This window comes from Oncorhynchus clarkii, chromosome 21 (assembly GCF_045791955.1).
Source record: "Oncorhynchus clarkii lewisi isolate Uvic-CL-2024 chromosome 21, UVic_Ocla_1.0, whole genome shotgun sequence".
Classification (NCBI taxonomy): Eukaryota; Metazoa; Chordata; class Actinopteri; order Salmoniformes; family Salmonidae; genus Oncorhynchus; species Oncorhynchus clarkii.
Genome location: NC_092167.1, coordinates 36,631,227 through 36,644,297, shown reverse-complemented (window position 1 = coordinate 36,644,297; position 13,071 = coordinate 36,631,227). Strand labels below are relative to the sequence as shown.

At 43.6% G+C, this 13,071-nt stretch overlaps 1 protein-coding gene across 1 annotated transcript in view; it reads right to left on the bottom strand.

Moving 5' to 3' along the window:
- LOC139378980 (multiple PDZ domain protein-like) overlaps positions 1-13,071 on the bottom strand; it is a 72,277-nt gene that overhangs the window by 25,099 nt on the left and 34,107 nt on the right. Inside the window, exons 24-28 of the mRNA XM_071121643.1 lie at positions 8,566-8,607; positions 4,157-4,252; positions 3,866-3,961; positions 3,006-3,183; positions 2,773-2,883 (exon numbers count right to left, since the gene is read on the bottom strand). Of these exons, the coding sequence (XP_070977744.1) occupies positions 2,773-2,883; positions 3,006-3,183; positions 3,866-3,961; positions 4,157-4,252; positions 8,566-8,607 (523 nt within the window). The remainder of the gene's footprint in view (positions 1-2,772; positions 2,884-3,005; positions 3,184-3,865; positions 3,962-4,156; positions 4,253-8,565; positions 8,608-13,071) is intronic.

Here is a 13,071-nt window from a genome sequence, read left to right as displayed (position 1 = left end):
CCTGGATGCAGCCCGATTCCAATTTTTTATTGGGTATCTTTTTTTTGCACACACATACATACAGTAGTCTGCAAGTCTGTGAAAACTTCTGAATGGAGAGATAAAGCAACATAGACTCCACTGATGTGCAAAGAAAAAGAGGAAGAAAGATAAAAAGAAACCGAGAGAGAGGGAGAGAGAGGGTGAGAGAGAGAAGGAGAGAGGGAGAGGGTGGGTGAGAGAGAGGGTGAGAGAGAGAAGGAGAGAGGGAGAGGGTGAGAGAGAGGGTGAGAGAGAGAAGGAGAGAGGGAGAGAGAGGGTGAGAGAGAGAAGGAGAGAGGGAGAGAGAGGGTGAGAGAGAGAAGGAGAGAGGGTGAGAGAGGGTGAGAGAGAGAAGGAGAGAGGGAGAGGGTGAGAGAGAGGGTGAGAGAGAGAAGGAGAGAGGGAGAGGGTGAGAGAGAGGGTGAGAGAGAGAAGGAGAGAGGGAGAGGGTGAGAGAGAGGGTGAGAGAGAGATTACCTGGCACATGTGATGAGGCAAGCGTTTTAAAGCGGTGCTGTACTCTATGACTGGTGATGAAGTGGGGCTATAGCGGGACTTGGGCTGAGGAAGAGGTGCATGCTGGACTGGTTAGTGGAAGATTGCGGAAAAGGTCTGTAAAGCTTTAACCATGCATGCAAATTGATGATTGTGAGTTGTATGTCAATATACACAATATACACAATTTATTAGGTACACCAACCCATTCACGAAAATGGTTTGCTACTACAGACAGTGAGTCAATTGGCCGGGGCTAGCTATATAAAGCAGGCAGACAGGCATTCAGTTACTGTTTGATTGAATATTATAATGGGCAAAACGAGTGACCTAAGTGACTTTGAGCGTGGTATGATCGTAGGTGGCAGGCGCGCCAGTTCGAGTATCTCAGAAACGTCCGGCCTCCTGGGCTTTTCACGCACGACAGTGTCTCTCGGGTTTACAGAGAAAAACAGGCAAATAACAGTGCAGTACAACAGTGCTGCGCAGAACGGCATCTTGGAATGCACAACTCATCTTTCCTTATCAAGGATGGGCTATTGCAGCAGACAAACAACAACGGGTTCCACTCCTATCAGCTAAAAATAAGAAGTGGCTCCAGTGGGCATACGATCAAACACTGGACAATTGAGGAGTGCAAAAACATTGCCTGCTCCAATGAATCCTGGTTCCTGTTGTGTCATGTTGATGTCAGAGTCAGCATTTGGAGTAAGCAGCATGATTTCATGGCCCCATCCTGCCTGGTGTGAACGGTACAGGCTGGTGGCGGTGGTGTGATGGTGTGGGGAAGGTTTTCCTGGCACATGTTAGGTCCCTAGATACTAATTGAGCAACATTTGAACACTACACCATGTAGAATCCATGCCCCGAACAATTCAGACTGTTCTGGAGGCAAAGATGGGTCCTACCCGGTACTAATAATCTGGCGATGTTGGCGATTGCAAACCTTGTAGCAATTCCAGTAGGATATTAGTTAGTCATGCTAATGGTGCTTTCAAACCAATCAAGATTATGCAGCAAAAATACAGTCAGTCTAATGTTTTGTCATTTTAAGTTTCTGTTGAACTTTTAATTAAATGGTCCTGACAAGGAATCTGTCAAATAATTAAATATAAGCAAAAGCCTTTCTCCCACTTGAAATCCGTCCTCTCACAAAGCGCACTCTCGGGTGTGAAAGCGCCCTAATAGCCAGTCATGCTTTTGAAGCCATGTCACAGATATAGATACTGTAGCTACTATAATCTTTGTTGGATACAGGATGGTTAAGTAGCTTTTAGAATGGGATAATTAATGGTGAGAGATTAGGAAATCTCCATCAACAAAACAAAGGAGATGATTGTGAACTTCAGGAAACAGCAGAGGGAGCACCCTGCTATCCACATCGAAGTGACAGCAGTGGAAAAGGTAGAACATTTTAAGTTCCTAGGTGTACACATCACATACAAACTGAAATGGCCCACCCACGCAGACAGTGTGGTTAAGAAGGCGCAACGTCGCCTATTCAACCTCCGGAGGCTGAAGAAATGTGGCATTTCACCCAAAACCCTGACAAACTTTTACAAATGCACAATCGAGAGCATCCTGTCGGGCTGTATCACAGAGGGTGGTGCATACTGTCGGTCTCAACCGCAAAGCTTTCCAGAGGGTGGAGATGGATCACTAGTCACTTTATACAATGCCACTCTAAATAATACCACTTTAATAATGTTTACATATCTTACATTACTCATATCACATGTACTGTATATACTGTATTTTATACCATCTATTGTATCTTGCCTAAGCCGCTCAGGCATCGCTCATCCATATACTTACATGTAGATATTCTCATTCACCCCTTTAGATTTGTGTGTATTAGGTTGTTGTTGGGGAATTGTTAGATTACTCGTTAGATATTACTGCACTGTTGGAACTAGAAGCACAAGCATTTCGCTACAAACACATTAACATCTGCTAACCATGTGTATGTAACAAATACAATTTGATTTGATTTTGATTTGAAATTAAGTATTGTTGTTGAAAGACATTAACCACACAGCCAGCATGCTAACACGAGGAGCTAGGAACACTTAGCTAGCATGCTATCACAGTAAGATAACATGCTAGCATACTAACACAGGGAGCTAGGACCACTTAACTAGAATGCTATGACAGTAAGCTAGCATCCTAGCATAAGGAGCTAGGACCACTTGGCTAGAATGCTGTCACAGTAAGCTAGCATGTTAGCAGGCTAACACAAGGAGCTAGAGGGCTCACCCTGGGCCTGTGGACGATACTCTGGACCAGGAACACTACAGGGTTTCCTGCCTTGCGGATGGCCTCCACAGCCTGCTCGTGACTGGCATCACTCAGGTCCACACCGTCCACCTGAAACATTCCAAAGAAACAAACAAGTAATTCATAGGTTATTACTGTGCAATTACCATTTCGCCATGTTAAAGTCAATGCATGCTAATCTCTATAGTGTGAAATAATATTGATTGGTGTACCTCAACAATCCTATCTCCAGTCTTCAGGGTTCCATTGCGGCCAGCGGGGCTGTCCGCCATGATGTGTTTGATGAAGATGCCCCGCATCACCTCACCGTTGCTAAGGCGACTGCCCATCCCTCTGCCCCCCACAATGCTGATGCCAAGGGACTTGCCCGCTTCTCTTTTGAGCTCCACCCTGAGCGAGGCAACACACATTGTAAAATAGATTTTTAAAGGGTACTGTATTGTGCCACTTCTTGGGACAGGGTTGGGGTTGTTATAATTTCATTTATTTGCATACAAAGTAAAAATAAGAAGTGACATTGAGTGAGGAAATGGGTTGTGTAAAAATCTCACCTATTGAATACAAATTCAGGGAAGTACAACAGTACAGAAGGTTCAACAATTGAGAATGGAAACGATTGGGGCATTGTGGCAAGTCGGTAAATTAGGTAGACTGGATATGATTCTCAGTCATTTAGATTAGGGAACTGTGTCAGTTCTGCAAATTGGCTACATTTCTATCTGTGACATTCTAAACGTTGTAGCTCATTGAGTTAGCCTCAGCTATCAATAACCCTACTCCTGGAGTGCTACAGTGTTTGCTGATTTCCTCTTATAGATATATATGCAGGCGCTAGCTCAGTTCCAAAGCGGTATAACTAATGCTTGCTGTCCAAACACTTCTTATTACTTATTTACCCAATCAGCTTTGTTTCCTTAACATTAAAATTGGAAAGAGGTTACACCCCCCACCTTTAGTGAATAGTGAAAGCCTTCAATGGTGCTGCCCATGCTAAAACAGGCTTTGTGCCAAGGGCATGTTGTTTGTTCAACTCTATGTTCTGGTCCAAGCCAAAGTCCAACTTCCTACTCACTTCATAGGCTGGTTCCAGTTACTGAAGGTGGCGGTCTGTAACTCGCTCTCCTCTCCCTCTCCATCCTCCCGCTCAGGAAGTTCTGGGATTCCTCTTCTGCAAAGAGACAAACAATTGTACACCTGGTGGTTTGTTCATCGACTTGTTTTGTCTGGAGTTAAACAAAATAATGTTGTGAAAAGCCGGTCTATGCTGGAAAATAAAAGCATATACTTTTACTTAAGGCATTGTTATGAAAACACTTTCTATAAATGCATGGCTTCTATAAAGTTTTATAAAGTTTGAGCTTACATTGGGGCCAGAGGTGCATCAGAGCAGATGTCATCTTTAGGCTGCTCCAGGCTAGTCTTATACTCCTCCAGATACTCCACAGGGACATAGGTAATGCTGAGAACACACACACCAATGAGCATCAGCACTCCTCCGAACAACAACCTGACCAAGATTTGTCATCATCACTGCGAATACCCCAAAAATACATAACCTGCCCATTAACATATGACACGGGAGTTCAACCTTGTGTGCAAGCATGTCAGAATTCATCATTAGGGGTGATATGATCGTTTAACAAAGCATTAAAGTGGAAGTGCCTGCATTCATATGCAACCCGATACGTCAGAATGAGCCTTTTTACAAAACAGCCTTTTATTCATTCACCAATTTACATTGTTCTCCTCCCCGTCCAATTTACCTCTGAGGCCCAAGATTTCAGGAGGGGAAGGAATGAGCTCTGTAAATTTCTCCAGCAATGATTTCTGCCTATCATGAGCCCAAGGTGAGCCGTCAATGAATAATGTAGTGAGCCGTCAATGGATTGAGTGTGGGAATTCTTTCCAAAATAATGTCATTGAGTTTTGAAGGGAACATCAATTGGAACAGCAATTCTTAATTTACTGGAACAGTAGAGAACGTTCAAAATATTAAGAATTGAAGGAAAGGGAGTGGAAAAGCGCATAAGTCTGCTTTGGTAAGCCCAGTTTCAAGCAATTAATCATCCGTAGTTGATTCTAAAGCACACACACACACATTTGAGTGAAGATGACAGATCTAACAATGATGGGATGACTCATACTTCAACATTAGGACATGCAGACACGGAGGTACTTGAATCCCTGTTCATTCAAACAGCAATTCAAATGCCTCCAAAAACAGATGAAGGAAGAAATAAGTGAATTCGTGTGTGATGGGGTGGATACAGCACAGACGAAAAAGTGCAAAATCAATCGTTATCACCACACACAAATGGACCTGCATGCCCAGTAGTCAACGAGAGGCATGTCAATGAAGTGTTAAGGATGAATTGTTAAAAACCCATTGTTAGTGGTGCAGTCCAGTGAGAGACTTTTCCAGATACATTGACTGTGTGTTGGGACTGCGGTCAATGTGCTGTATGTAGCCTATACGATTATCTAATCTAGTGAACTGTAATCTCCACAGATGTCTACATTATTTGATTATTAATGAGTAAGAGGTAACAGTGCATTTAGCTAAGAAATCTGTTAAAAAAAATGAACAGTTCAGATTAAGGTTTGTGTATGGTTGATTTAAACTTTGGTGGATTTACAGTATGGTTGATTTAAACTATGGTTGATATACAGTATGGTTGATTTACAGTATGGTTGATTTAAGCTAGGGTTGATATACAGTATGGTTGATTTACAGTATGGTTGATTTAAACTATGGTTGATATACAGTATGGTTGATTTACAGTATGGTTGATTTAAGCTAGGGTTGATATACAGTATGGTTGATTTAAGCTAGGGTTGATATACAGTATGGTTGATTTAAACTAGGGTTGATATACAGTATGGTTGATTTAAGCTAGGGTTGATATACAGTATGGTTGATATACAGTATGGTTGATTTAAACTAGGGTTGATATACAGTATGGTTGATTTAAGCTAGGGTTGATATACAGTATGGTTGATTTAAGCTAGGGTTGATATACAGTATGGTTGATTTAAACTAGGGTTGATATACAGTATGGTTGATTTAAGCTAGGGTTGATATACAGTATGGTTGATTTAAACTAGGGTTGATATACAGTATGGTTGATTTAAGCTAGGGTTGATATACAGTATGGTTGATTTAAGCTAGGGTTGATATACAGTATGGTTGATTTAAACTAGGGTTGATATACAGTATGGTTGATTTAAGCTAGGGTTGATTTACCTTATGGTTGATTTAAGCTAGGGTTGATATACAGGATGGTTGATTTAAACTAGGGTTGATTTACAGTATGGTTGATTTAAGCTAGGGTTGATATACAGTATGGTTGATTTAAGCTAAGGTTGATATACAGTATGGTTGATATACAGTATGGTTGATTTAAACTAGGGTTGATATACAGTATGGTTGATTTACAGTATGGTTGATTTAAGCTAGGGTTGATATACAGTATGGTTGATTTACAGTATGGTTGATTTAAACTAGGGTTGATATACAGTATGGTTGATTTACAGTATGGTTGATATACAGTATGGTTGATTTAAACTAGGGTTGATATAGAGTATGGTTGATTTACAGTATGGTTGATATACAGTATGGTTGATTTACACTATGGTTGATATACAGTATGGTTGATTTACAGTATGGTTGATATACAGTATGGTTGATATACAGTATGGTTGATTTAAACTAGGGTTGATTTACACTATGGTTGATATAGAGTATGGTTGATGTACAGTATGGTTGATATACAGTATGGTTGATTTAAACTAGGGTTGATATACAGTATGGTTGATTTACAGTATGGTTGATTTACACTATGGTTGATATACAGTATGGTTGATTTACATTATGGTTGATTTAAACTATGGTTGATATACATATGGTTGATTTACATTATGGTTGATTTACACTATGGTTGATATACAGTATGGTTGACTTACATTATGGTTGATATACAGTATGGTTGATTTCAACTATGGTTGATATACATATGGATGATTTACACTATGGTTGATATACAGTATGGTTGATTTAAACTATGGTTGATATACAGTATGGTTGATTTACATTATGGTTGATATACAGTATGGTTGATATACAGCATGGTTGATTTAAACTATGGTTGATATACATATGGTTGATTTAAACTATGGTTGATATACAGTATGGTTGATTTACAGTATGGTTGATTTACACTATGGTTGATATACAGTATGGTTGATTTACATTATGGTTGATTTAAACTATGGTTGATATACATATGGTTGATTTACATTATGGTTGATTTACACTATGGTTGATATACAGTATGGTTGACTTACATTATGGTTGATATACAGTATGGTTGATTTCAACTATGGTTGATATACATATGGATGATTTACACTATGGTTGATATACAGTATGGTTGATTTAAACTATGGTTGATATACAGTATGGTTGATTTACATTATGGTTGATATACAGTATGGTTGATATACAGCATGGTTGATTTAAACTATGGTTGATATACATATGGTTGATTTAAACTATGGTTGATATACAGTATGGTTGATTTACATTATGGCTGATATACAGTATGGTTGATTTAAACTATGGTTGATATACAGCATGGTTGATTTAAACTAGGGTTGATTTAAACTAGGGTTGATTTAAACTAGGGTTGATATGCAGTATGGTTGATTTACACTATGGTTGATATACAGCATGGTTGATTTACACTATGGTTGATATACAGTATGGTTGATTTACATTATGGTTGATATACAGTATGGTTGATTTAAACTATGGTTGATATAGAGTATGGTTGATTTAAACTAGGGTTGATTTACATTATGGTTGATATACAATATGGTTGATTTAAACTATGGTTGATTTACAGTATGGTTGATTTAAACTAGGGTTGATTTAAACTAGGGTTGATTTACACTATGGTCGATATACAGTATGGTTGATTTACAGTATGGTTGATATACAGTATGGTTGATTTACAGTATGGTTGATATACAGTATGGTTGATTTACTGTATGGTTTGTTTACAGTATGGTTGATATACACTATGGTTGATTTACAGTATGGTTGATATACACTATGTTTGATTTACAGTATGGTTGATATAAACTATGGTTGATTTACAGTATGGTTGATATACAGTATGGTTGATTTACAGTATTGTTGATATAGAGTATGGTTGATTTACAGTATTGTTGATATAGAGTATGGTTGATTTACACTATGGTTGATATACAGTATGGTTGATTTACAGTATTGTTGAAATACAGTATGGTTGATTTACAGTACACTTGATATACAGTATGGTTGATTTACAGTATTCTTGATATACATATGGTTGATTTACACTATGGTTGATATACAGTATGGTTGATTTACAGTATGGTTGATATGCAGTATGGTTGATTTACAGTATTCTTGATATACATATGGTTGATTTACACTATGGTTGATATACAGTATGGTTGATTTACAGTATTGTTGATATACAGTATGGTTGATTTACAGTATTCTTGATATACATATGGTTGATTTACACTATGGTTGATATACAGTATGGTTGATTTACAGTATGGTTGACTTTCAGCATGTGTTGTAATGTCTAGATCTGGATCAAACTCCCTTCCACGGACAGGTGATGAGACTCGGGTGCAGAAGTGAGAAAATGTGGACAGAGAGGAAATAAAGTGGTAGATTTTGGTTGCAGACCTGTCGGTGTGGGAGTTAGCGGTACTCACACATAAAAAGGGCACAGATCTTCCTCTGGGGCACAAGCAGATCTAGAAGGTGAAGAGGAAGTTATGCACCGTGGCTAACATACTGGAATGTACTGACATGTTTAGCGTTAATCAAGCAAGACTTGAGATACCAAAAATGATGGTGCCCCAGTGTAACGGTTCTCCTCTTGTGATGTAAAGGCGGACCAAAGCGCAGCGTGGTGGTTGTTCATTATATTTATTGACGACACTATACATGAACAAACTAATGAAAACAAAACAAGAAACGTGAGAACTCAAAACAGCCCTGTCTGGTGCAAACACAAAAACAGGAACAATCACCCACAAACAAACAGTGAAACCCAGGCTACCTAAGTATGATTCTCAATCAGAGACAACTAATGACACCTGCCTCTGATTGAGAACCATACTAGGCCGAAAACATAGAACTGCCCCAAAACATAGAAAAACAAACATAGACTGCCCACCCAACTCACGCCCTGACCATACTAAATAAATGCAAAACAAAGGAAATAGAGGTCAGAACGTGACAGTACCCCCCCCCAAAGGTGCGGACTCCGGCCGCAAAACCTTGACCTATAGGGGAGGGTCTGGGTGGGCGTCTGTCCGCGGTGGCGGCTCTGGCGCGGGACGCGGACCCCACTTCGCCAATGTCTCAGTCCGCCTTATTGTCCGCCTCCGTGGCTTACTCACCATGCCCACCCCTCTCAATGACCCCACTGGACAGAGGGGCTGCTTGGGACAGAGGGGCAGCTCGGGACAGAGGTGAAACAGCTGCTCGGGACAGAGGGGCGGCAGCTGCTCGGGACAGAGGGGCGGCAGCAGCTCGGGACAGAGGGGCGGCAGCTGCTCGGGACCGAGGGGCGGCAGCAGCTCGGGACAGAGGGGCGGCAGCAGCTCGGGACAGAGGGGCGGCAGCAGCTCGGGACAGAGGGGCGGCAGCAGCTCGGGACAGAGGGGCAGCTGCTCGGGACGGAGGGGCAGCTGCTCCGGGCGGAGGGGCTCTAGCGGCCCCTGGCTGACTGGCGGCACCTGGCTGACTGGCGGCACTGGCGGCCCCTGGTTGACTGGCGGCACTGGCGGCCCCTGGCTGACTGGCGGCACTGGCGGCCCCTGGCTGACTGGCGGCACTGGCGACCCCTGGTTGACTGGCGGCACTGGCGGCCCCTGGCTGACTGGCGGCACTGGCGGCCCCTGGCTGACGGGCGGCACTGGCGGCCCCTGGCTGACGGGCGGCACTGGCGGCCCCTGGCTGACGGGCGGCACTGGCGGCCCCTGGCTGACGGGCGGCACTGGCGGCTCCTGGCTGACGGGCGGCATTGGCGGCTCCTGGCAGACGGGCGGCACTGGCGGCGCTGGGCAGACGGGCGGCACTGGCGGCGCTGGGCAGACGGGCGGCACTGGCGGCGCTGGGCAGACGGGCGGCACTGGCGGCGCTGGGCAGACGGGCGGCACTGGCGGCGCTGGGCAGACGGGCGGCGCTGGCGGCGCTGGGCAGACGGGCGGCGCTGGCGGCGTTGGGCAGACGGGCGGCGCTGGGCAGACGGGCGGCTCAGATGGCGCTGGGCAGACGGGCGGCGCTGGCGGCGCTGGGCTGAGTAGCTCTCCTAGCGCCGAACAGGCGGGAGACTCCGGCAGCGCTGGAGAGGAGGAAGGCTCTGGTAGTGCTGGACAGGCGAGGCGCACTGTAGGCCTGATGCGTGGTGCTGGCACTGGTGGTACTGGGCCGAGGACACGCACAGGAAGCCTTGTGCGGGGAGCTGCTACCGGAGGGCTGGGGTGTGGAGGTGGTACTGGAAAGACCGGACCGTGCAGGCGCACTGGAGCTCTTGAGCACCGAGCCTGCCCAACCTTACCTGGTTGAATGCTCACGGTCGCCCTGCCAGTGCGGCGTGGTGGAATAGCCCGCACTGGGCTATGCAGGCGAACCGGAGACACCGAGCGCAAGGCTGGTGCCATGTAAGCCGGCCCAAGGAGACGCACTGGGGACCAGCTGCGTAGAGCCGGCCTCATGGCATTAGGCTCGATGCTCAATCTAGCCCGGCCGACACGCGGAGCTGGAATATACCGCACTGGGCTATGCACCCGCACTGGAGACACCGTGCGCACCACTGCATAACACGGTGCCTGTCCGGTCTCTCTAGCCCCCCGGTAAGCACAGGGAGTCTGCCCAGGTCTCCTACCTGGCGTAGCCATACTCCCTGTTAGCCCCCCCCCAAGAAATTTTTGGGGCTGCCTCTCGGGCTTCCTTCCGCGCCGCCGTGCCTGCTTCGCCAACTCCATTCTCTGATAGCCTTCCGCGCACTGCTCCATCGAATCCCAGGCGGGCTCCGGCACTCTCCCTGGGTCGGCCGCCCACCTGTCGATCTCCTCCCAAGTAGTATAACCCATGCCATTGCTGTCCATAACGTCCTCCCATGTCCATACCTCCTCGCGCTGCTCCTGCTGCTGCTTTCTCCGTTGCCCATTACCACACCGCTTGGTCCTGTTGTGTGGGTGATTCTGTAACGGTTCTCCTCTTGTGATGTAAAGGCGGACCAAAGCGCAGCGTGGTGGTTGTTCATTATATTTATTGACGACACTATACATGAACAAACTAATGAAAACAAAACAAGAAACGTGAGAACTCAAAACAGCCCTGTCTGGTGCAAACACAAAAACAGGAACAATCACCCACAAACAAACAGTGAAACCCAGGCTACCTAAGTATGATTCTCAATCAGAGACAACTAATGACACCTGCCTCTGATTGAGAACCATACTAGGCCGAAAACATAGAACTGCCCCAAAACATAGAAAAACAAACATAGACTGCCCACCCAACTCACGCCCTGACCATACTAAATAAATGCAAAACAAAGGAAATAGAGGTCAGAACGTGACACCCAGACTTAATGTAGCATCCATCGAATGCATGGAGAGAATACAATTTAGGAATGTAAAAGGCCTTAGTGAGTTGTTCAAATTTCACCATTGAGCGTCTTGTGCTAGGAGTCCAACCGCTGTAGGAAGCTTTTCCATATGACTGGAAGTCCTACCTTCATGTAGCCTACAGTATTCAATTGGTGGTGTTCATCAGAAATGTATGTACGGTAGCCTATATGCTATCATGCTTTGGATGGCACACCTTTTAAGGGATATTAAGGTGCACTCTATGACTCACAACACTGGATGACAATGAAATTTCCCACTATCGACCTGGCTAAAAGAAAACGGTGAGCTCCTTAACACAATTTCTACTACATTATAATGTTTACTGCATGGTTCATAAACAGGTGTTGTGAATATGTATTTGTTTATTTATTATGTTTGCTTATTTATTTGTTTATTTGGATCCCCATCAGCTTTTGCAGAAGCAGCATCTACTCTTCCTGTGGTCCACAAAAAACCCAAAGCCCAAGTAACAAAACACTGGCACACTGACAGAAAAGTCACACCAGTTTGTGAGGTATGTGTATTAGGCATCAGTTCAATGAAATGTGTGTTTGGATGGTTTGGGAAAACAGTTAGCTTTTGTATGGGAGATGTAAAAGGAGAAATAAAACTGTTTCTACGAGAGATGCAGAACAAATAGCCTTAATGGGATCATTGGGAGCAATTTACCCAAATGCCATTCACTATAAAGCTTCACTTGATCATAATTGTACACATAAGCTATAGAAAAGCGAGCAAATCATTCAGAAAACAAAAAATAAAAGAACCATATTTGATCAAGACGCGTTTATTTAGTGTGATGTCAGGTGACATTTATCTGACTCTATAGTGGTGTGTCTATGTACAGCACCAGTCAAAAGTTTGGACACACCTAGTCATTCAAGGGTTTTTCATTATTTGTACTATTTTCTACATTGTAGAATAATAGTGAAGACATCAAAACTATGAAATAACACATAAGGAATCATGTTGTAACCAAAAAAATTGTTAAACAAATCTAAATATATTTTATATTTGACATTCTTCAATGTAGCCACCCTTTGCCTTGATGACAGCTTTCCACACTCTTGGCATTCTCTCAACCAGCTTCATGAGGTAGTCAGTCACCTGGAATGCATTTCAACTAACAGGTGTGCATTGTTAAAAGTTATTTGGTGGAATTTCTTTCCTTCTTAATGCGCTTGAGCCAATCAGTTGTGTTGTGACAAGGTAGGGGTGGTGTACAGAAGATAGCTCTATTTGAAAAAAAATAACAAGTTCATATTATGGCAAGAACAGTTGAAATAAGCTAATAGAAACGACAGTCCATCATTACTTTACGACATGAAGGTCAGTCAATTCGTAAAATTTCAAGAACTTTTCAAGTTTCTTCAAGTGCAGTCGTAAAAACCATCAAGCGGTATGAAACTGAATGATGAAACTGGCTCTCATAAGGATCGCCACAGGAAAGGAATTCCCAGAGTTACATCTGCTGCAGAGGATAAGTTCATTAGAGTTAACCGCACCTCAGATTGCAGCCCAAATAAATGCTTCACAGAGTAACAGACCCATCTCAAAATCAACTGTTCAGAG